Below are 26,011 nucleotides of genomic sequence, written 5' to 3'. Positions count from 1 at the left end.
CTGTTTTAACATCTTAAATTGTTAACTATTGGTCCTGATTATGACAAATAAGGTTTTTCTTGTACACACATGACTTTTCATAAAGTTTTGGCTAGGAGGGTGTGCATAGATTCCCTAAAGTCCATCATGGATCTCAGGTTAAGAAAAACATTACAGGCCAGTCGCGGTGGCTCACGCCAGTTATCCCAGCACTTTGGGAGGCGGAGGCGGTCAGATCATGAAGTCAGCTGTTCAAGACGAGCCGGACCAATATGGTGAAACCACGTCTCTACTAAAAATACAAAAATGAGCCAGGCATGGTGGTGTACACCTGTAGTCCCAGCTACTTGGGAGGCTGAGGCAGGAGAATCACTTGAACCCGGGAGGCACAGGTTGCAGAGATCCAAGGTCGTGCCACTGCACTCTAGCCTAGGCGACAGAGCAAGGCTCCATCTGAAAAAATATATATATATATTTGAATTTGTCAGATATTACATGTGATATAGTCAAAAGAAAAGCAAGGATTTCAACTCTAGGAATTTAAGTAACAATTATTATTTACTCTAGAAGAACGTTTAAAAATTAATCTCTTTTTTTTAATTTTTATTGCATTTTCGCAAGCCCATTCAAAAGTGGGCGAAGGATATTAAAATCTCTTATACTAGAAAAATTTTATTTGAAGTTCAGCATTTCTTTTGTTTTGTCTTTTGTAAAAGTAAAATTCATATTTTATTTTAAAAAATAAAAATAAGACATATACTATGATCTCATTCTTATCTGCCTATTCAAACATGTTTTTCTATCTTTCTGTATGCATGGTAAGATGTCTAGAAGAACATTCCATCCCAATGTTGATGTGGATATTTATATGGATGGATGCATTTTGGTTGGCAGGTTGTTTTTTTCCTAAACTTTTCTGAAATATTTAAATTATCTAAAGATAAACAGGTAAAATTTGTAAAAACAACCATGATGTCATTACTCTTACAAAAAAGAAGAATCAGTGGAAGCATCATCCACTGGGAAGAGTAATGAACATGGAAGCAAAAAATCTGAAGCTCAGTATGATGCTGGGGAAGTCAGTCATTGTGAAACTTCTCTGGGCCACTGTTTCCCCATAGATAAACCAGAAAAGACCAAGGTTGAATTAAATGAGCTTAACATTTTCTCTCAATACTAGCATCTTATTAATTTAAGTGGTTAATTTCTATGTAAATTATTAGGAAATAATTTTAAAAATAAGTTTACAATGTTATCAATTATTTCGGATATAACTAGACTTAATGAATAATGCTCTTTTCCTTTGTTATGAGCTTTTATAGTTTGACCACATTACAAACTACATAGTACACCATATCCTTGACATTCTCAAAATATTGATAGGCAACTTTCTCTACATCAATAATTAATGAGATGAACTAATGAGAATAAAAGTACAGAAAGTCCTTCTGGTAACATACACATTGTTTCAAGTGTGTGGCGGAAATGTTAACTGTTGGTAATTAAGAGAAGGAAATGAGGGGAAAAAAATGCATAACCCAAAGTTTCCTTCTCAATCTGAACATGTGTTAATAACAAAATACTGACAAAAACTGTTCAAATCATTAAGAGAATTTGGATTTGTAATTAAGCTCACAAGAAAATGACAAAACAACTATAATAAGCATTTATACAGGTATTTCTTAATTCTAAGTGGTTTTGATATATTGAGTTTGTGTGTGTGTGTGTGTGTGTGTGAGTGTGTTACCTTCAGAAACCACAGAAGCCAATCTATCAACTGGTTGTTTCTTACATCAGGTTAATCTGCTGAACCAAACAGCTGCTAGTATTTTAATCTTCCTTTAAATAAAAATTCAAGTTTATATACCTCAACAATGGAGCAGTATTTCTCCTCATAAATTCTAATTCAGTGTCTCTGATCATAATCCTCAAATTTGTCTTTACATTGTTGAATTATATTTAAACAAATTCATCCTATTAAGAATGGCATTTACCATGCTGAGATGCTAATGTGATTTGGCCAACATAAGAGTTGTTATCAACTATGTCTCTTAAAATTAAATGTTGCAGGTGCTGTGTAACACTTAAATATTGTCACACTGAGAGACAATTATTTAAAAAGAACTCACCTTAGCAATTATTACCGACTGAACTGGGTAGCAAACAGTTGCTCCTAAAGTGGCCAGTCCCAGAGGATAAGTAATTTTCTTAAACTTAGAACCTATAAAATGCAAATAAATTATTAAACTCCAAATAGATGCCACCAGAGACTTGATGTTCTTATACTGTAATGCTTTCTTTGCTCCCCTGGTAAGCCATCACCCTCTGTTAAATTACTTTTTAGGTAATTATACCAATCAAGATGGAAGCTAAAAACACCCTTAAGGATCTCAACTCAATTACTCCTTAGCTGTCATGTCCAATTTAACAAAAGTATTCTCAATCTAAATACTGACAATTTCCTACACAAAAGGAATTGATGATTTTCTTCTGCTTGAAAGCTAGGTATTTTTCATGTCCTATGAAACCCAAAGTTATAACCACAATTTTGCAAATATCTAATAAAGCATGATAATGTAGATAATTAACTACTGTGTTTATGACACCATGTTAAAGTGAAATGGACTCTCTCTTAATGTCCTTTCTTGATTGAGTATTTAGGAAGGTGAATGACTCAACTAAATAATCACCTAAGGACTTTAACAGGTACATAACTCCTTCATGTCACTGATTTAGAATACTGAATTACTTATGCAAGTAACTTGACGTAAGTAATGCACATCCAAAAGTGCCTTAACTATACATCATTCACGAGTTATTTTCATATCTTTTTTGATACCAAAATCCTTTCAAAATATCTTTCAAATAGAATCTCCCTGGGAACTTCAATATATAAAACCTATAAGCTTGATGCTGCTCTGAGTAACTTGGGGGTGGGAAGCTCTGTATCAAACCCTGGATGTGTGGTTTTTCCTTTATCCCGATACCACCACTAAACACATACATGACACTGAGGGTTCTACAGAATAGTTTGAAATCCACTGCTCTAAGCCATAGCTTAGTTCCATACATACAACTAGACTGTTGGTTCAAAATAATATGTATGCTAAATGCCTATTTGAGTATCTTAGACTGTAATTATGATCTGGGCAATTGGAAGATGGGTTTTTAAATTGGGATAAGTACTTTTATTATCGGAAACAGCTTATACAATCCCTAATCTAACAAGGAACAGCCTATCTGGTATATTATAAAAACTAAAATGAATGTTTGCAGGCAAATTTGCAGTTTAGGGAAGGTAAAAACAAGAGTTCTGCCTGGTTTAACTATTATTAAGGAAGCCTGCAAGAACAAATTACTCTGATATCTGCTATTCACCTCTATTTTTAAATAAAATGCATCCTGACAAGCAAATGATGATGAGGCATTTCATCACCACCATGCCTTTGTTGCAAGAGCTCCTGAAGGGATCACTAAACATGGAAAAGAGAAATCATTATCAGCCACTACAAAAACACACTAAAGTATACAGACCAATGACACTATGAAGCAACTACATTAACAAGTCTGCAAAATTAACTAGCCAGCATCATTATGACAGGATCAAATTCACACATAACAAAATTAATCTTAAATAAAAATGGGCTAAATGCCCAATTAAAAGACATAGAATTGCTAGCTGGACAAATAGACAAGAGCCACCAGTGTGCTGTATTCAAGAGACAGGTCTCAAGTGCAAAGGCACACATAGGCTCAAAATAAAGGGATGGAGGAAAATTTACCAAGCAAATGGAAAGCAGAAAAAAACGGGTTGTAATCCTAGTGTCTGACAAAATAGACTTTAAACCAACAGATGTCAAAAAACACAAAGAAGGACATTACATAACAGTAAAGGGTTCAACTCAACAAGAAGAACTATCCTAAATCTATATGCACCCAATACAAAAGCACCCAGATTCAAAAAGCAAGTACTTAAGGACAAGTACTTAAAGACAAAGAGACATAGACCCCCATATAATAATAGCGGGAGACTTTAATACCCCACTGTCAATATCAGACAGATCATTGAGACAGAAAATAAACAAAGATATTCAGGACTTGAACTCAGCTCTGGATCAAGTGGACCTGATAGATATCTACAGAACTCCTTCCCTCCCCCCAAAAAACAGAATATATATTCTTCTCAGTGCCATGTGGCACTTACTCTAAAATTGATCACATAATTGGAAGTAAAACACTCCTCAGCAAATGGCAAACAACTGAAATCATAACAGTCTCTTAGACCACAGCACAATCAAATTAGACCTCAAGATTGAGAAACTCACTCAAAACCATATAACTACATGGAAATTGAACAAGCTGTTCTTGAATGACTTCTGGGTAAATAATGAAATTAAGGCAGAAATCAAGATGTTTTTTGAAATTAAGGAGAGCAAAGACACAATGTACCAGAATCTCTGCGACACAGCTAAAGCAGTGTTAAGAAGGAAATTTATAGCACTAAATGCCCACATCTAGCAAGATCTCAAATCGACATCCTAACATCACAACTAAAAGAACTTGAGAACCAAGAGCAAACAAACCACAGAGCTAGCAGAAGACAAGAAATAACCAAGCTTCAGGGCTGAAGGAGACAGAGACACAAAAATCCCTTCAAAAAAAACCCAACAAATCCAGGAGCTTTTTAAAAAATCAATAAAATATACTGCTAGCTAGATTAATAAAGAAAAAAGAAGATTCAAATAAACACAATCTGAAATGATAAGGAGGATACCACCACTGATCCCACAGAAATGTAAAATACCAACAGAGAATACTATAAACACCTCTGTGCAAATATACTATAATATCTAGAAGAAATGGATAAATTTCTGGACACATACACCCTCCCAAGACTGAACCAGGAAGAAGTTGAATCCCTGAATAGGCCAGTAAAATGTTCTGAAATTGAGGCAGTAATAAATAGCCCACCATCCAAGCAAAGCCCAGGACCAGATGGCTTTACAGCTGAATTCTACCAGAGGTACAAAGAATAGCTGGTACCATTTCTTCTGAAAGTATTCCAAACAACTGAAAAGAAGGGACTTCTCCCTAACTCATTCTATGAGGCCAGCATCATTCTGATACCAAAACCTGGCAGAGATACAACAAAAAAAGCAAACTTCAGGCCAATATTCCTGATAAACATCAATGCAAAAATCCTCAATAAAATACTTGCAAACTGAATCTAGAAGCATATCGAAAAGCTTATCCACCATGATCAAGCTGGCTTCATCCCTGGGATGCAAGTCTTGTTCAACATATCCAAATCAATAAATGTAATTCATCATGCAAAAAGAACTAAAGACAAAAACCACACAATTAACTGAATAGATGCAGAAAAGGCTTTTGATAAAATTCAACATCCCTTCATGTTAAAAACTTTCAATAAGCTAGTTATTAAAGGAACATGCCTTAAAATAATAAGAGTCATTTATGACAAACCCAAAGCCAATATCATACTGAATGGGCAAAGGCTGGAAACATTCCCCTTGAAAACTGGCACAAGACAAGGATGACCTCTCTCATCACTCTTATTCAACATCGTAGGAGAAGTTCTGGCCAGGGCAATCAGGCAAGAGAAAAAAAAATAACGGGTATTGAAACAGAAAGAGAGGAAGTCAAATTGTCTTTGTTTGCAGATGACATGATCCCTATATCTAGAAAGCCCTCTCAACTCAGACCAAAAGCATCTTAAGCTGATAAGCAACTTCAGCTACGTTTCAGGATATAAAAATGTGCAAAATGTGCTGGCATTCCTATATACCAACAACAGGCAAGAAGAGTCAAATCATGAATGAACTCCCATTCGCAATTGCCACAAAAGAATAAAATACCTAGGAATACAGCTAACAAGGGAAGTGAAGGACCTCTTTAGGGAGAACCACAAATCATTGCTCAAGGAAATCACAGAGGACACAAACAAGTGGCAAAGCTTTCCATGCTCATGGATGGGAAGAAACAATATTGTGAAAATGGCCATACTGCCCAAAGTAATTTACAGATTGAATGGTATTCCCATTCAGTTACCACTGACATTCTTCACAGAATCAGAAAAAACTATTTTAAAATTCATATGGAACGAAAAAAGAATCATATTCCTGACTAGCTCAGAGCTGTGCCTTCCAATATAAGAAATTCCGTTTGGGGACAATGTCTGGCAACTGGGGTGTGGACAAAGGTTGGATGGAAGGTGATCAAAATGGCTAGTGACTATAGAAATACACTATCTTAGTAAGGGCTTGGAGAAATGAAAAACCTGTACACAAATGTTCATAGTAGCTCTATTCTGAGCCACCCAAAATGGGAAACAACCCAAATGTCCAACAGGTAGGTGATAACGTAAAATGTGGCACATCCATATGAGGGAATACTACTTAGTAACAAAAAGGAACAACCTACTGACACATGCAACAATTTTGACAATCTGAGTGAAAGAAACCAGTCTACGCATTCCATTTAGATGGCATTCTCAAAAAGACAGAACTACAGTGACAGAGAACAGATCAGCGTTTCTGGGGTTTAGAAGCAGGGAGAAGGTGTGACTACAGACAGATTGCATGAGGCACTTTTGGGAATGATGTAACTGTTATGTATCCTGGTTTGTGGTGATGGTTACATGACTCTATGTATATAGTAAAACTGATAGAATTGTATGAATCTACTGTATGATAATGTTAAAATAAATTTTTAAAAAATATATAGCTGTTCCTATTAAAATTATAATTTGTCATTTTGTTTTCTAGGTAACTTTTTCTTAAAAGACCTTAAGAGTCACTAACTACCAAAAAAATTTGAGAGTTTTACCTTAATGCAAACATATATACTAATCACTCAAAATACTTTTCCCACTCATGACCACCCATATTCTGTGGGTACTTTAAAGAGTTGAGACAGAGATACTTATATGTGAGGCAAAATTTGACTTTCTCTTGGTCTCATCCTGCCCAATGTTGTTGGGACTGACATGGTATCTCATTCTAATTTTCATCTGCATTTCCCTAATGACTAATGATGCTGAACAGCCTTTGGAATAGCTATAGTTTTGAAAACAAAAAGTCCTTATAAAAGTAACCATGGTGTGAATACAGAATATAAAAATTTTTACAGTAGCCTATCCAGATAATATTCAATAAAGCATATGAGGTTTTCTCTTGACCATAAAATTCAAAAACAAATATCATGGCACTAAGAGAGAATATACTTTTAAAAACCTTACCTTTTCTCGCTGAAACCAAGCCCACCAATCCTGAAACTGTAATAACTCCCATTTTCGGAAGAAAATCTTGAGGAGGATTCTTCAGATAGACATAAGCATCTCAGGAAATCAGTTAAAAGTTAACATAAATAACTGAATTCTACTGAACATTCTATACAGTTATAATGTAGGAAGGTTAAAGAGACTTGCTAAGATAATAATGTATGGTTCAAACACTCTTCAAAAGAGTTATACATAATGATGATATGAGTAGCAACCTAAAAAACTAGATTTACTTGTTACAAAATAAAATTTTCCTTCCATAGTTGATTTAATATTTATTTTCTTAATGATACTGGTGATTATTACTATAAAGAAATGTAATGCTAGAGGACACATCATAATATGGGTTATCATAAGGTAAATTCCCGACTGTGTATGTATTATATCTCTATAACGAACATGCTTTTGCCTTTATCTGTTCAAACACTGGTGGCTTCCTGTAAGAACTGAAATAGATACTTTATTAAGGAGCTTTGAATAATAATTTAAGGATACACACAGCTACCAGACCTTGCTTGCCACTACTCCCTAATAACCTCAGGACAGTCACTGCTGTTGGTTAAAGTCAATCATCAGTGAGCAAAGTAGACAAAGAGTGGGTGAAAGTCCAGAGTTCTTGGCTTTCTATATATTTAAATTGTTTCTGGTTCCAAACGTACACTTTTCTATCATAGTTAATTATTTAATGGCAGTCACATATTTAATCTTATTCCACAAGATTGATGAGGAATATAATTTTGAATGAATTCTTAATACATTAAATAACAATCATTCAAATACAGATCATCAGCTTCATGGAAACATTCAAAATTTTAGTTCATCTTTCTATCTCCTATACATATTTATTATGACAACTGGCATAAGCCAAGAATATTAGAAAGCTATATCTGTTGCTAAACACCATTAACAAGCTAAAGAGTCAAATGCAACTGGTTTTTAGCCATTAGCTTAAATATTCCAGGGTTAGTGATTGCTAAAACATTTCCTAACAATTGACAGCAAAATACAATGTATTTTAACAGCAAATAGCACTTAAACTAATTAGCAACAATGGAGACATGTTTTTAATTTATGCTTTATGATATATAATATAGAATTTGTAGTCAAAACAGACCTCCGTTTGTATACTGGCACTACCACTTCTAGTTATGTGACCTCAATAACCTATTTAACCTTTCTAAACCTCAGTTGCCCTCATCTGTAAAATGGGAATAATTATAATACCAATACTAACAGAATTGTGACAAAAATTATGTAAAATGCTTAGTACAACACCTTAGCCAATAGTAACTGCTGAATAGTGGATATTATTGCTTTGCTATTATCAATAAATTTCTATACAGAGTACCTTCTGAGTTGATAAAAGCATGACAATGGATAACATACCGAGTTAATTTTTTTTGCATTTAAACAATGCAATTTAAAAACACAATAAAACATTTCTAATTATTCACTCACCTACCTTTTCCAAATTGTACTGTATCCATTATCCCATTTTTCACAAAGACATAAACACCCTAAGCAAAAAAAAAGGGGGGGGAGAGGAAGACATCTGCATTTTTGAAGCTGTTGATAATGAGATAAAATTGCCTGCATCTCTGAGATTATATTAAAAGGCTGACTTACCATTATGTCCAAATCTAAATCCAGCTTTTTTATGTATTCACTATGAGAATACTCATTTACTTTGTTTTCATTTTCTGCTTTTCCTTCTATTTAACATGGATAATATTTATACCATTTTTCTCATATAATTGGGTAATGTAATGTCTATGAAATAATCAGAGCAGAAAAGATACTGAAAAAAATAAAGATTTATCATCTTATTTTATAATGACCTAGAAAAATGAATAGAATTTAAATAAAGTAAGAAGGGAGGGATATTTCAGTTCAGAACCAACATCTGATTAATAAAGATGCAATAGGAACAACATGATGATTTGTGGAGGGAAAAAAAGGGCAAAATGCCTAAAGCAAAGGGCTTCATCTTCTTCCCTTTTCTTAGTGTACATTAGAATGAGAAAAAAAAATCTAAATTACCTCAGGACAGATATCATCCTGCATAGACCAGTGTTTACCCTGTTTTTAAACAGGAACATAAATTCTCTAGAAATCAAAACTATGTTTATCTATTAGAGGAATTAAAGCTTTAAAGCAAATCTTTAATTTTACCTGTTTCCAACCGATTTATTTTAGTGCATAAGAGTGTTAAATATAGTTATTGTGTGCTAGGTATTATATCACTTACATAAGAAAAAAAAAGGAAGTCACAAAATGATTTACTCGTGGTCATGTATTGCTCTGTTGAAGAACCCAAAAAACACAATCCAAATATATGGTCTCCTTCTCTGAACTAGCTGCTATGAAATCATGGGATAAAAACAAGAACAAAAGAGATTTTCAAAGCAGAGAAAATAGAGATTATTATATTGGACAGGAAAGAAATAAGTTTTTGTTATAGAGATAGCTTGGTTTTATAATTTTGTCTTTGATATTTTAATGGTTATCAGAGAGATGCAGAGGAGAGGTTCATCTTGGTTTAAAATTGTGCAAATCAGCATAAATGCTAACTGCCATTGAAGTACATTTCTGTAGAGACTGTCTTGAGAATATTTCACCTTCAAAATTAAAATACCTATTGACCAGTCGATTGGGAATCATTTAGCCATTAAGGAAGAAAATTAGTCATCTTGTAAAAAAAAAATTTTCCTTATCTCTGCTAAGGAATTCATTTTTAACACATGGGGTCAGTGTTACCTAAATTTCAAAACACTAGGCTAGGAGTAGGAATTAAATTTGCTCTACATGATTCTAGGCTTAATGTGGAACAAATTTGAGTCAGACATATTTTTTAAAGAATAGATTACATTTTTAGGGGAAAATTAGAAAAGTTGTTTACATTTAGGACGAAATGCACTGGAAATTGCCTTTCTTCAATCTATTTGTTTCATCATATTAATGGAATAAAACACTCTTTTCAGTCTTAAATTGGATGATGGTTACAAGAGCAATTTTTAAAGACCTCTCAGGAACATTTTATTTCACTGAAGAAAAATTTGAGAACATTATGGAAAATTAGGTCTCAGGAGGCTTAAGTCTGAATCATCTAGCTATTGGAATATAGTCATAGGGGCATGACGCAGACTATAATTGGTTAAAGTATTTCCCTCTTAGATCAAACTAGGAATAGTGTATAGTACAACTAGTACCACTAGAATTATACGAGAACCACTAGTTTTCAAAAATAACATCATGTATTTATCAGATATTCAAAATATCATCTGGAATCACCAGAGTTCATTGATTTGGTATTTCACCCAAGCATACATTATTTTTCATAAGCTCATTAGGTTTCTTTTTACAGAAAATTGATAGAAACTAAAAAAAGAATAATGGTTCACAATCAGGCTATATTTGGGGAAAAGTCACATGGTTACTAGGTAAGAATGATGAAAACACTTGTACCAACATTAAGATACTGATGCTGGGGTTATTGATGCTAACAGAATTATGTTTATGTGATGCTAATGAAACATCAGTGTTTTATCAGCTTACTACTCTGCTGATGGATATTGCTAATTGAAGGCTAAGCATTAAAGTAAGGTGTATTCTACTTTGCCCAATAGTTTACAGTAGTTAAAATGGTCTTATGAGCTAACTCCAACAAGTAAACAACATTTTGCTTAGCCAAAGAAGAAAATATTCAGAAGTAATCTAAGAACTTCACATAAAAAGTGAGTGATGCTGTCCATGCTAGGTGACATAAATGCTTGATGAACTACTTTATGCAGTAGTGGTATAGTAGGTTCAATATAGTGACAAATTATTTGCTGCTACTTCTATTGATAGTTGGCATCTAATTCCCTTCCCTTTAAAACTGAGCTGGCCTTAGTGACTTAACAATAGAATGCTGTAGAAGTGGCTTTCTTGGATATCTGAGGATAGGTAAAAAGCCTGGCAAATTCTGCCTAGGGCCACTTGTAACACTGTCTTTAGGAGCCCTGAATTACCCATGTTAAGTTGTATATGACCTATTTGCGATCACCATGCTTGAGAGGCCATGTGTAAGCATTCTAGTCAATAATCCCAGCTGAACCCAGCCTTTCAGCCATCCTTAACAAGGTGCCAGAGGTGCAAATGAAGCTGTCTTGGACTGTCTAGATCAGCTCATTCGCCAGATGAACACCACTGGGCCACCTCTGTCAATACAACATCCAACAGATGAATCATCTGTCTGAACTCTGACCAATTCATGACTTACAAAATCATAAGCTATTTGTAATATAATGGTTGTGGTTTTAAGCCAGTAAGTTTTTGGATTAGTTTGCTACACATCAATAGGTAACTGGAACAATTAATCAGAAATCTCTGATATTAAACCACTATCAGAAATGACTTACCTTGCACCAGCCAATATAACGACCAGTTGCAGTGCGGACAGAAGCAAAGCCCATTTGTAAATGACCAGGCTGCTCTTCAACATATTTAGACTGGAGCGGCGGTGCCGTATATATGGGGAGCTACAGGCAAAAAATGTTCATGTCAAAAACAAACTAGCTGGACTGTCCATATCAGCAGTATGGCAGAACAGGAATCCTCATCAGCCTCCTTCCTAAAAACAACTAGAAATGCTGATAAAATATTTTTTAAAAATCATCTTTAATACAGGAATGATGTAGTAAACTGTTTATAAAGATGATTTAAAACCCAGAAATTAAAAAATGCCGAATATAGTAATAACCCAGTGGTCCTACTCCTATGTATATTTAGAGAAAGTATTATTTTGCACACCCAGAGTTATGTATAATAATATTCACAGGAACAATTTAATTACAACCAACTCAATGCCCATCCACAGTAAAATGGATAAACTGGGGTATATTCGTACAAAGAAATATTAGGAATCAGGGGGTAAATATAAAAATTATAGCAACATGGAAAAATTTAGATGAATTTCAGGAATATAATGGTACTTAAAAAAAACCCAAAAAACATACTGCTTAGCAAAACAGACATATAAGGTAAAATTTAAAAGGAGGGGAATAATAGTAAAAACTTAGGGTAATGGTAACCTCTGAAAGGAATGAAATGGGAACACAGGGGATTTTGTTTTCCTTTAAATTGGGTGGTAGGTTCATATTATTATTATTATTCATACCTTTCATAGTTTGAACAGCCTTTTGATTCTAATTAATATTTAATAAAAACAAATATAAACAAAAGAACAATGAAAACTTTAAGCAGGTAAGGACTTATTTCCTTTAAAAAAAAAAACATTTTTTTTTTGCTTTTATATTTAGGGTATAAATCCTCCTATAAAATTTGGTGTTTGATGAAGATATAACCGGGAAGAATGAAGTTTACAAATCAACAGCAAAGGAACTAGATGATTAATAACTTTGGATTTGGTCCTTTACCAACAACAAACATGAAACTATAGTTAATACTGTATTGTATTCTTGGAAAATTCTAACAGTGGGTGTAATATGTCCTCATCACATAAACGATTAACTATCTAGGGTAATACATATGTAAATTAGAGAGATTTAGTCATTCCACAATGTATATATACTTCAAAGCATCATGCTGTACAAGGTAAATGCATACAATTTTTTGCCAGTTTTTTTTCTAATTAAAAAAAAAATGTCTATATATAAAACATAGGACAATGTCAGTTTGGTAAAGTTTTTCCAGTATTAAGTCAGAAACGTATTGTTTTGACATTAAATGACTCTTTACTACCCATACTAGGTTAAAGAGTGTTTCTCTTTCTGTACTAATGCTTAGACTTAAATCCACCACAATGGCAACTATGTGTAATTAGGAAGATGAGAGATGCATATTTTATATTAAAGATGCACTTTATATATGAAAAGCAGGTACAGTGCAAGTAGGGAAGTTTCCTCTCTCCTATAGAAAGGGGAGATATATATAGATATACTGGTGTCAGAATGGGTAACGTTATTTACTTATATGTGTATCCATCATGTTTCTATCCTCTCTATTCTTTACACATCCCAATTTCAAACTTTTTTACACTCATTGTTTTTATTCTCTCTCCTCTGTCCCCATCAAAACCTGCCGATTACATTTTTATTTATTTATTTATTTTTTGGTCTTGCTTTGTCATCGAGGCTAGAACACAGTGGCATGAACACAGCTCACTGCAGTTTCAACCTCCTGGGCTCAAGCAATCCTTCCATCTCAGCATCCTGAGTAGCTGGGACTACAGGTACACCTCCACTGCACTTGGTTAATTTTTGTATTTTTTGTAGAGATGAGGTTTTACCCTGTTGCCTAGACTGATCTCCAATTCCTGAGCTCAAGCAATCCGTCCGTGGTTCACGCCTGTAATCCCAACACCTTGGGAGGCCCAGGGTGGGTGAATCATCACGAGATCAGGAGCTCAAGACCAGCCTGGCCAAGATGGGTGAAACCCTGTCTCTACTAAAAATACAAAAATTAGCCAGGCATGGTGGCACACACCTATAATCTCAGCTACTCGGGAGGCTGAGGCAGAGAATTGCTTAACCCCGGGAGGCTGAGGTTGCAGTGAGCCGAGATCGTGCCACTGCATTCCAGCCTGGGCAACAGAGGTAGACTCTGTCTCAAAAAAAAAAAAAAAAAGAAAAGAAAAGAAAAAGAAATGTTCAGGGATGTCTAGGGATGGTTATATACATGTAGTCCAATTGCCAGTCATTTTACTGATCTGAAAACTGCAGATTTCACCGTTAAAACAAATGATTGTCCCATGGTCCTACAGAGTTTTCTATTACAAGGAGATTTAATTACGTTCACTAGACGGCATATAAGGCAGGAATACACTGAGAATATTTAAAAAGATGTTCAGTGAGAAGAGTTGAATTAAAACAGGATTTTCTGTTAAGTTACAAATTTAACAGAAGATTCAAATAACCAAATAACCAGAACACTTCATTCATAAAGTATTCTGGTTTAGTAGAGGCTTTATTATAGATGTAAACAAGAAGTACAGCTCACTTTACACAACAAAAGTAGCTAGGAGTGTTGCACATAAATCACATTTTCATCCCTTCAGAAATTCTACATTCCTCAAGGATTAGAACCTGACTTTTTGTATAGTCCCTAGCACATAGTTGGCAACTAACTTTGTTTAATATGTAATTCAATTAAATTATATATAAAATGTACTTGGGGACTACAATAAATACCAAGGAATACTGTGTATTCCATAATAAACAGCACTACTTAATTTTAAAATTTCAAAAATTAAATTCAGCTATTAGGGACTTATCTTCCTACCCAGATTTGAGCTGTCCAGATATGAGAGTGTCAAGGAAGACTTAAAACCAACATCCTCTTAAGATTAATAAAAGGAAAAAAAAAAAAACTTAGAATCAGTTGATGTGGAGAGGAATGACTCCACCCTAGACCGTTAATGAAAATAAACTTACCTAATGATTAAAACAGTGCCTCACACATATACAAGAGGAGCTTGGAAAATATTTTTGGTTGAATTTATGAATATTACCTTTGTGCATGTTGAGTTTAGCAATATTATCAATTTTTTGTGCCTTTTGACCTACACTTCTGCTTCCAGAAATTCATTCTAAGGAAATGGTTATAAATGTATATATAGATTCAATACAAAGTGGTTCGACAAGTACTGATTAGAATAGCAATAACTGGAAATAGTCTATATTTCCAAAAATTTCTGAAAATTTTACATTTATTTGATGGTGATATATTCACACAACAGAATACTTATGACATCATTAAGAATTCTGTCCAGTGTCATCTAACTAGTCAGTCGTGGAATCAGGATTCAAATTCAGGCCTGATTCAAAAACATATTATTAAGTGTATAAATAAATCTTAGGGGTGACTTAAAGTGGGAAGAGACAAAAAGCACAATGTTGAATAGAATTAGTAACCACAATTACAGCTCAACAGGCTGGCATGATAAGCCAGATCAACAAGATAAAATTTAAACAGGTATATATATACCTTCAACAGATTCCAAAAAGTTCAAATGCCTGTACAGACTGGGATGAGGCATAGCTTACCAGTAGCCCATGTAAAAAGGCTTAATGAATTTTAGAGAACCACATGCTTACTATGCCATGGTCAAAAGCTGCTTATGAGCATGGTTGATTTTGAGCACTCGAATATAAAAACTAATGTGATCTTAGACAGCATTAATAGAAATATAACATCTGGAAGAGAAGAAATCAGAGTCTGACTCTATCGTGTAGCAGTCAAAACACATCTTGGTTCGTACATCCAAGTCATGGCACCAAAAAACAACGTGTTTTCTAAAAAGAAAAGCAAAGTACTTACACCAGAAGAAAACACTAACTATCTTGAACATGCTTGGCAGAAGATGTTCATGACAGTCAGGAACTCAAAGCTGTGATGTATGAGAAATAGTTGAAGCAACTAAATGCTTTAAAATGTTTACCCTGGAAGCAAATTACTTAAAGTATAACTGATATTTACAGGCTTGTTTTCTGAAAGAGAGAAGGAGTTTTCTGTATGGCACCAATGCAAGAGATACAGCACCAACAGGTGGAAGTTATTATGAGACAAATTTCTGTCTGACATAAGAAAGGACCTTAAGTTAAATGAGAGAATTCAGAAAATGGAATGGGCTCCTTAGGCTCCTTTACTGAGTTTTATTCACATAGAGGATATATGGCCACTACATGTGCCTACTATAGAGGGAATTAAAATGCCATACAGAAGGTTCATCTACAAAATATCTAAGGTCACTTCCAAAACTGAGATCTTAATGAATTTCTTAAACTGAAGTTTCCTAATTCTTAATGTACCTTTATAAGTTTTTCAAGAAAGAAAAATCAGACAGCCTACAAGGTCTAACACCCTCTACCACTTACTGATTATTCATTAAGAAAAATCACCAATTGGAATTTTAAATGGTTGAGTTAAATACTGACTTTTAAGATACTTCATAACAATTTCTCTCAACTTATAAAATATACCTAATAAAAACTTCTAAGAAAGTTTTGATGAGCAAAGATAATTTTAAAATATAGCTTTTGTGTCATCTTGATATTATACAAAGTTCATAAACCTTTGTAGGCAAATTACCTGCTCTGGTTTCACTAGCTGCTTTTTGGGTTCCTCTTCTTTGGTTGCATGTACACTTACAGATGCATAAATCAGACCTGTAGGCATGGTTGTCAGTTTTCCCATCTGAGAAAGATATAACAGAAACACCGTTTTAGTTGAAAAGCTTTCCATCTTTTATTTCCTAACAAATTCTGGAGGAATCTCAGGAAATCTATTGGTTTCACCTTAATATATTAAATACTCAAACACTCCAAATTATTTCATACATTTTTAAGACATATTATCTTCTCATACTGGATGGCAGAGTACTATTTTTACCTGTCTGTTAATTACCTACTTCATAAGGAATATAGCAATATATTTATCTGGATTATTATTACGTAATAATATAGCAGTGTAATAATTACTAACATTTGAAGGATGGAGTAGGATTGGTCTTGCTATTCATTCAGTCCAAAAACTTTAATTGAACACCCACTATGTGCCAGATTGGTTTCAGTGCTTAGAATACATCAGTGAACAAAACAAAGATTCCCACTCTCATGCAAATGAAATTCTAGTAGAGAGGAGAGAGGCAATAAACACAATAAATAAATGATGTAGTACATTATAAGTTGACAAATGCTCTGAAGAAAGCAAAGGATAAGAGTGGTCTGGAGTACTGGGTATTGCAGGCTGCATATTGAAATATAATTTATATAAACATTATCCATAAAAATGAATTCCTTCTATTATAAATCCTTTGCTCCTGATTTTCCCAATGCATTCCGCTTTACCTGTTTCATACTTAATTTAAAGCAAAAAGTGATCTTTGTTTTAGCTATAATTTGATTTGAATTAAGAATGCAGGAAAATTACTGGCTCTAAAAATAAAGTGCTCTAGTGTTATTCAGGTATCAAAATAATTCCCAAAGATTATCCATTCAACAAGGCCAGTGTAAAGCTTTCCAAGGTACAAATATTTTAACATTCTGATTCTTAAATGGGAAAGAAGTTTCTTGAATTTGACAAAGGACATTATGAGGGAAGAGGCCTCCTTGTTTTACACACAAATAAAATTGTGCAAGACATGGAAGAATCACTGGCTAAAAAATTCTAAATGTTCTCCAATGACAGTGATAGTACTTATACTTCATTTCTGATACTACTTTTCATATTTTCTGAGAAGAGCAAGGGAAGCTACACAGGTAAAATCAGTTAAGAAATTTGCTGTTTAAACTGGGCAGGACTCTGATTTCGATTGGAGCTGTAAAAATACAGGGTAAAATTAGAGTCAACAATAAGAAGATAAATTTTGTTTATTCTCCTCCCCCATGCCTCCTTCTAGTACAGGCAATAGCATGACAGAATGATTTACCTAGGCATGCTTCCCTTAAAGACATCACTTTTTTTATTTCTTATATCCAGTTGGTATTCATTAATGAAATAACAAGATTTCCACACCATACCTATGTCAGGTATAAATTAAATGTATATTAAAACTACAAGCAAAATTACCTAAAGCATAACTGATATTTAAAGATTTGTTTAAATATCAAACAAGTATGCTCCCCATGAACCAGAGGAATTTTGTTAATAAAAGCGCTGAAGTTATTACAGGAAGGATGTACAATTTTATAACATGTAAAAGCTTTTTCTGATACCTGACTAGACTTTACTTCTTCCTAAGGTACTACTCCCTGGATATAAGACAAATACTTTCAAAATATGCTAATATCTGAATTTTTTCAACACACTAATGATCACAGAGTATACTCACATTACTTCACATAATGCAATAATAATATGTCGACTATAAAAGAATATTATAGGTATTGCTTGATAATTATGATCTAGTATTCCAGATTTTGGAATTACTACTTGAGTTCATAGCCTAAAAGTTAATATACCTTGAAAACTGCCTAAATAATTTCTCCACATTTTTTACTCTGTAAGGTAATAAAGGTCCTCCCATTCTTTCCTACTGTTTTCATAGATTCCTTGACTTTTATTGAGGAGGTAGTATGGCACAACGGAAAAAACAATGAGCTTAGGGCCGGACACAATGGTTCACGCCTGTATTCCCAGCACTTTTGGGAGGATGAAGTGGGTGGATCAACTGATGTCAGGAGTTCAAGACCAGCCTGACCAACATGGTGAAATCCTGTCTCTACTAAAAATACAAAATTAGCTGAGAGTGGCGGTGCACGCCTGTAGTCCCAGCTACTTGTGAGGCTGAGGCAGGAGAATCGCTTGAACCCAGGAGGCAGAGGTTGCAGTGAGCTGAGATCACGGCATTGCATTCAAGCCTGGGCAACAAGAGCGAAACTCTGTCTAAACAAAAAAATGTATGTATATATGTATATATATATATATATAAGCTAGGAGTTACATAGAACTTATTGTCTAAACATGAACAAGTTACTTAAGCTCTTCAAGTTATGCTGCGCAGTATGGCAACTACAAGCCGCATGTGGTTATTTAAATTGAAATTAAGATCATTAATAAATAAAAACTTCAGTCACATTAGTCCCATTTCAGGTACTCAACAGCCATAATGTAGAGCACAGATTTAAAAAAAAATCCATCCTTGCAGAAATTTCTAGTGGACAGTGATGTCTTAATTAGGTTAGCTGATTATTATTAGGTTAAATATCTGAAAAAATAGGTATGCCATCCTGCTTATGATTATCACATGGATTAAATAAGGAGTTATATTAAAATGACTTACACTCAGTACATAGGCAATTAAGTTTAGTTTCCCATTCCTTCTGTTTGCCGAATAAAGAAATTAAATGGCTGTGCTTATTCCTCATTTTCTTTTCACATGTATTTGATGCTAATCAGGCTCTAGTGAGAAGAGAGATAACAATAAAATCTATCCAACGGATTTATTAAATCCAAACAAAAAAAGGTTGCAATTTTTGTCAAAAGAAATCAGGAAGACTGGCACATTAGGGCATCTTCAAGTCTAGGTTATAGGTGAAGTATATGTCACTTCACCAGGTTAAGATGTCACTTCACCAGTTTAAGATGACCAGATATGTCATCTTAAAGAGGGAAAGCTGATGGTACAGCACATTGAAAAATTTTGCACAAAGATTGGCAAACTACAACTCTGGGCTAACTCTGGCCTGGACTCTAAGCTAAAAATGTCTTTAAAAGACATATTTAAAGGTTTGTAAAAACAAAGAAGAATATGTGACAAGAGATCTTATGCAACCTGCAAAGCCTAAAACATTTATCATATAGCCCTTTACAGAAAAAAATTTGCCAGCCTACAACTGAGAAAACCAAATAAGATATTTAAAAAGTATCAGAATTTGGGATGTTATAAAAACTTATAGCCTCACGAGACTGTCATTATCAAACATCATTAAAATTGAGCGGAGATAATCGAGTTTTCACAGGAGGTTAAGACCTTGATTTAAAACTATTTGTAACTTTGAAATAACCTGTCAAGTCAAAATTATGACTTACTTAAAATCAATGAGAGATTAAAAACTGGCTCTCTACAAAAGATAACAGGTCCTAAAACAGAATTCTCTCACATGGAAATTTACAAACAGCAAGGCTAAAAGAGGAGCATGAGGGAACTTACCCATAAGACTCACCCCCTCCAACTGTTCCTGCAATAAAAATATAGCTGATTCTTGTTATTTGCAGCAGTTATATTCTATAAAGTAGCCGTAAATACTGATTTACAGAATATTGAACCATTTCTCCAGGGGAAAATACAGGGTTAGCTTCCTGTGATACCAAGGTTTTTGAAGGTTTTTATCATGACCTGATGTTAAATTTTATCAAATGCTTTTTCAGCATCAGTTGAAATGATCACATGATTTTGATCCTTCATTCTGTTGGTATGATGTATCACATTGACTGATTTACATATGCTGAACCATCCTTGCATCTCTGGGATAAATCCTACGTGGTCATGATAAAATGATCTCTTTAATGTGTTTTGGAATTTGGTTTGCTGGTATCTTGTTGAGAATTTTTGCATCAATATTTATCAGGGATATTGCTCTGTAGTTTTCTTTTTTGATGTGTCTCTGATTTTAATATAAGGGTAATATTAGCCTTGTAGAATGAGTTTGAAAGTATTCCCCTCTCCTGTATTTTTCAGAATAGCTTCAGTAGAACTGTTATTTCTTCTTTAAATGTTTCGTAAAATCCATCTGTGAAGCTATCAAGTCCTAGGCTTTTATCTCCTGGGAGATTTTTACTACATCTCATTGTTATTTGTCTGTTCAGATTTTGGATTTCTTCATAGTTCAATTCTGGTAGGTTGTGTGTGTCTAGGAATTTATCCATTTCTTCTAGATTTTCCAATTTATTGGCATATAGTTGATCACAGTAGCCACTAATGATCCTCTGAATTTCTGTAGTATTGGTTGAATGTCTCCTTTTTCATCTCTGATTTTATTTATTTGGGTGTTCCCGCTCTTTTGTTAGTCTCCCTAAAGGTTTGTAAATTTCATCTTTTAAAACAGCCAACTTTTTGTTTCATTGATCTTGTGTACTGTTTTCTTCATTTCAATTTCATTTATTTCTTCTCTGATATTTATCATTTCTTCTACTGATTTTGTGTTTGGTTAGCTCTTGCTATTAAGAATTTTTATTCTGGGAGGTGTGAAGATGGCTGATTAGAAGCAGCCAGTGCATGCTGCTCTCAAGGGGAAGATATATAGTAGCCAGTAAACACAAGCTCTTCCACTGAATCATCCAGGAGGACACACTGGAATTCATTAAGGGAGCACCATGACCCACAGAGAGCAAAGATGTGCAAGGCAGGACAGCTGCTCACCCAGGACTGGCAGGAAGACAACGGAGCTCCCCACCACAGGGAAATGGTAAGTCAGCAAAAGCCACCAGGGACTCACACTTGTGCCATGAACCTTTGCAATCCTGGGCACAAGAGATCTCCACAGACCCTCTACTCCCAGGGCCTCCAGACTGACACGGGCTGCCTAGAGTCTTCTGGGTAGAGTTGCCACTCAGGCACATAAGGAGCCCCAAGGGCCTTGGACTCCTGAGCACTCTTGTACCAGCTACCATAGCTGCACCAATAAGTGAGGCAAGACTCTCTCACATGCTCCCAGGACAGAGGCCACATGCATGGTACTGAGGAATGGATGGACTGCAGGCTTTGCCTCTGCTACATGTGGCTAGGAAAAGCCCACCAGTCTGGGATCCTAACACAACTACACCAATCACACCTAAGCATTCATGCCAATACCAGCTCTGTATTTCTTATGGGATAAAGCTCCCACAGGTAACTGACAGGCCTGACATTTTTGCCAATGGCTCAGCCCGGACCTCTACTACACTCAGGCTGAGAAGGGAGGGAAGAGCCCAACAGATTGCTGGCCTCCAGCACACTACAGCAGCCTTACAGAAAAGTGGCCAGATTATTTTCTATGTAGGTCTCTGCCAGTGCTACTTCTCACTGGACAGAGCTTCCCAATCAGGATCCCCAGCACAGCCACCCTACCCCAACCTAAGCACTTGGGCTGGTAGCACCTCTGCATTTCTCTGAAATGGAGCTCCCAGAAATAATCAAGAAACACAACACTTTTACCATTACTGAAGCAAAACAAAACAAAACAAAACAACAACAACAATAAAATCCAAAGGACAGCAACATCAAACATTAAAGGAACATCAGCCCACACATGAAAAAGATTGAGTGCAAGAGCTCAGGCAACTGGAAAAGCCAGAGTACCTTCTCCCCTCTAAACAACTGCACCACCTCCACAGCAATGGTACTTAACCAGACTAAAGTGGTGGAAATGGCAAAGGGTTTAGAATATAGATAGGAATGAAGAACATCAAAATTCAGAAGAAAGTTGAACCAAATCCAAAGAATCTAAGAATTAAAATAATACAACAGTTAAAAGATAAAATAGCCATTTTAAGAACCAAAACCAACTGAAAGAGCTGAAAAATGCACTGCAAAAATTTCATAACATAATCAGAAGTACTAACATAACATAATCAGAAAAGACCAAGCTGAGGGAAGAATCTCTGCTTGAAGATCAGTTCTTCCAATCAACTCGGTTAGACAAAAACAAAGAGAAGAGAATTAAAAAAGGAACAAAACCTCTGGAAATACGGAATTATGTAAAGAGACCAAACCAATGACTCACTGACATCTCTAAAACACACAGAGAAAGAGATAGCAAGTTGGAAAATGTATTCAAGAATACTGTCCATGAAAATGTCCCCAACCTCACTAGATAGGCCAACATTCAAATTCAAGAAATGAATAGAAGCCACATGAGACCGTATATAAGATGACCATCCCCAAGAAACATCCTCATCATATTCTTCAGGGGCAACATGAAAAAATATTAAAGGCAGCTAGAGAGAAGAAGCAGGTCACCTTTGTTCTCAAAGAACTGAAAACAGAACTACCATTTGACTCAGCAATCCCACTACTGGGTATATATCCAAAGGAATATAAATTATTTTACCATATATACATGCATTCATGTGTTCATTACAACACTATTCACAATACCAAATACATGGAATCAACTTAGGTGCCCATCAGCGGTGTATTGAGCATAGAAAATGTGATACATATACACCACGGAATACTATGCATCCATACAAAAGAAGAAATCATGTTCTTTACAGCAACATGGATGCAGCTGCAAGCCTAACTGAATTAATGCAGGAACAGAAAATCAAATACTGCTGTTCTCACTTTTAAGTGGAAACTAAACACTTGTTACACATGGACATATAGATGGGAACAATTGACACTGAGGACTAGTAGATGGGGCAGGGAGGGAGAAAAGGATTGAAAAACTATTGGATAATATGCTCATTACCCAATAGTTGGGAAGGGCTCAATCAAACCCCAAACGTCAGCATCACTCAATATTCTCTTGTAACAAACCTGCACATATGCCCCTGAACCTAGAATAAAAGTCGACATTATTAATAAAAAAGGTGCCAACTAGCGTTTAATTATGAAGTCTGTTGCTTTTACTAAAAACATAAGGCTGATTTCTATGATAATTATACTCTACCACCTAGCATTTTTCTAAAATAATATTTATAAAAAATTTCAATAATCTATTTTATTACTGCTAGTCTAACAACATTATGGGGACACATGATCAAATACAACCTGATTCTAAAATAAAAGAGCAGAAAAAAAGTCATTCTGCAAGAAAATATACTTTTCCCCAATAACACCAATCTTGACTAATAGAATTTTTTTAAATTTAGAAAATATACATTGTGTGACTCAGCTATCTACAACTTTTTAGCTTCTAGAAGAGTTCATTAACCAGCAAAGGGGGGAAAGAAACAAGACATTTTCAAAATCTCTTGCGGTCAAAAAGCTGTCCTGGAGCATCCAGCAACCAACAAAATGGGAGAAAAACCAAGAGCTGAGTTATCAGAGGTAAGGTTACTCCAATTGGCTAGTTGTGATTATAAAAGTTAAGATTATACATACCAAAAGTCACAAAATGGGAGAAATAACAAGGAACAGAGTTAAGAAATAATAAAAAGAGAATAAAAGATAGTAGCAGAGGCACAGTATGGCTGGCAAAGGAAAAGAACCAGCAACAAAACTACAAATGCATGATGGAACAGCTCTACAACCTGGTAGCATTATGGTACCTGTGCCACACCTCATTATAATGTCCCTGAAAACAAAAGAGATCTCTGACGACAGTGTGTTTGAGGAGTGCACACAATGTGCCAGGTGCTTTATATATATACAGACTTTTTAATCTTCACAATAATCTAATGTAGTGGGTCTTATTTAGGATGCTTTTGGCTGAAATTCTGGAATCTCCAACTTAAACTGGCTTCAACTATGAAAAAAACGTATTCTCCATATAACAAAGTCTAGGAGCAGGCAGACATAAGGATTGGTTAATTCACTTGCTTATCGAGAACCTAGGTTCTTCCATTTTCCTCTGAAGCCCACATTAAAGTGCCATTTAAAATGATGCACAGCATCTGGTGTTTTCTTGAAAACTAAATATTAAGGAACACTAAGAGAAAGAAGTGACCTGTAACACAGCGGTAAAAGTGAAATATATTCTGAAGACAAATGTGCTGACAAAAATAACACCTGTGGTCTAATACATTAGCAATGGAAAAGGAGTAATTAACATTTGCTAAACGCCTACTATGTGCCAGAAAGTATTTGGACACAAGTAAAGTATACAAATATCAGCAGTGGCCTTTGGAGAACAGAAAAACACTTTGGAAAAAGGCTGCCTTTGATTTACTGAGCACGTAACCCTGCCTACAAAGCCAAAAAGTTGTATATATTTCAGTTCACAATTATGGAAGAAAAAGCAAATGACACGAGTCACTTTTTTAAGATAGCACTTTCTGAGACTATTTTCGGGTTCGATACTCATTCAGGTCCACTATCTATATTTATATCTTCACTTAGATAACAAATACAACATATTACAATTGGCAAAGTTAAAAAGTAAAGATACTGAGTTATGAAGAAAGGATTCAACTCTTTGGTTTAACATCGACCGGAGTTATACAGTACATTTGAGATATGTTCATCAAAATTAAAGCTGTAGCACTTAAAAGACCAATCTGAAGTTACCTAGAACAAATAACTGCCTAACTCAGTGTAGTTGCATTACAAAATTATAGAACATTAATGGTAAAGCATTTCAAGTACTCAGTTATTTTAATTATCATGTATGGAAGAAATTATTCTGAAATTTCTGAACATATAAATCATTCAATAATTGTGGTGCAATTATTACTGAGTAATACTTGAAAGTGTCAAAAGTTTATCTTAGATAAATAAAAATCTAACTAGAAAATTAAAAATAAAAACATATAGGGAGTATATTTACACAATTAAACATCTTAAAATCCTCCAGAAATGGCACAACAGATCAGCAAAATTCCACTTTATCCAGTTTGTTAACCACGCTGAAGTATTTTATCAGTATTTTTAGAATATTTTAATCAGTACTTTGACGAATAGTGAATATTGTCAAAGTCAGAAATCAGATTTTGCAAAAGACCTAACAGCCTCCTTTTACAAACACATATATACACATATGCTATATCTGGGGAAAAACTTAGGCTGTATCTCCCTGGTGGAAATGTGGGACAGGAATATTGAGAGCATTCTATTTACTTGATAATAAAAGATGATGTTAAAGCTGTTTTCAATTTAGAATTCAGATGTTACAAAATTTCAAAACAGGATTAAATAAACTATACAGAAATGCTGAATTGATCTTTGTAAAATACTCCTTGTTCTCTCAGCTCAATAAACAACCTTTATTGCCTTCCTCTGGCCTAGTCAAATCAATCCTCCTAGCCCTCAAACGTGTCAAGCACATTCCTCCCTCAGTGCCTTCACACACTCCAAGTGTTGTGGTAGAATGCCCTTTCCTCTCCTGTATCTAACAGTACTTGGCACACAGTAGGTACTTAAAAAATAATTACTGAATAAAGACACTTACCAAAACCCTGCCCTTCACTGAAAGCCTAGCTAAATTCCCACTAGTTCACTCAAAGACATCTCTCTGAATTCATATAGTTCATATTTTTGTGAAGCACTAATCTGGTTATTTAACAAATATAACATTACATTAGTATGTATCTTTTTGAAATATATGCAGCCTATTTTTCTATTAAATATAGACTCCCACGAGTAGTCTT

At 34.7% G+C, this 26,011-nt stretch overlaps 1 protein-coding gene across 3 annotated transcripts in view; it reads right to left on the bottom strand.

Moving 5' to 3' along the window:
* Positions 1 to 2,078: 2,078 nt before the first annotated feature.
* The window catches only part of LOC116545583 (MICOS complex subunit MIC27), a 57,642-nt gene continuing 33,709 nt past the window's right edge, over positions 2,079 to 26,011 (bottom strand). For 2 of the 3 annotated variants that reach the window (XM_032272118.1, XM_032272119.1), the window contains 5 exons: positions 16,370 to 16,474; positions 11,680 to 11,799; positions 8,742 to 8,796; positions 7,238 to 7,336; positions 2,079 to 2,200 (listed from right to left, as the gene is read on the bottom strand). In XM_032272118.1, coding sequence (XP_032128009.1) covers positions 2,094 to 2,200; positions 7,238 to 7,336; positions 8,742 to 8,796; positions 11,680 to 11,799; positions 16,370 to 16,474 — 486 coding nt within the window. In that variant the 3' untranslated portion in view covers positions 2,079 to 2,093. Of the gene's footprint in view, positions 2,201 to 7,237; positions 7,337 to 8,741; positions 8,797 to 11,679; positions 11,800 to 16,369; positions 16,475 to 19,061; positions 19,178 to 26,011 lie in introns of those variants that run through there. The other variant, XM_032272120.1, reaches the window with a different exon arrangement.

Source organism: Sapajus apella, unplaced genomic scaffold (assembly GCF_009761245.1).
Source record: "Sapajus apella isolate SASKATOON/1434 unplaced genomic scaffold, GSC_monkey_1.0 scaffold293, whole genome shotgun sequence".
Classification (NCBI taxonomy): Eukaryota; Metazoa; Chordata; class Mammalia; order Primates; family Cebidae; genus Sapajus; species Sapajus apella.
This window is presented reverse-complemented; position numbering and strand designations above follow the sequence as displayed.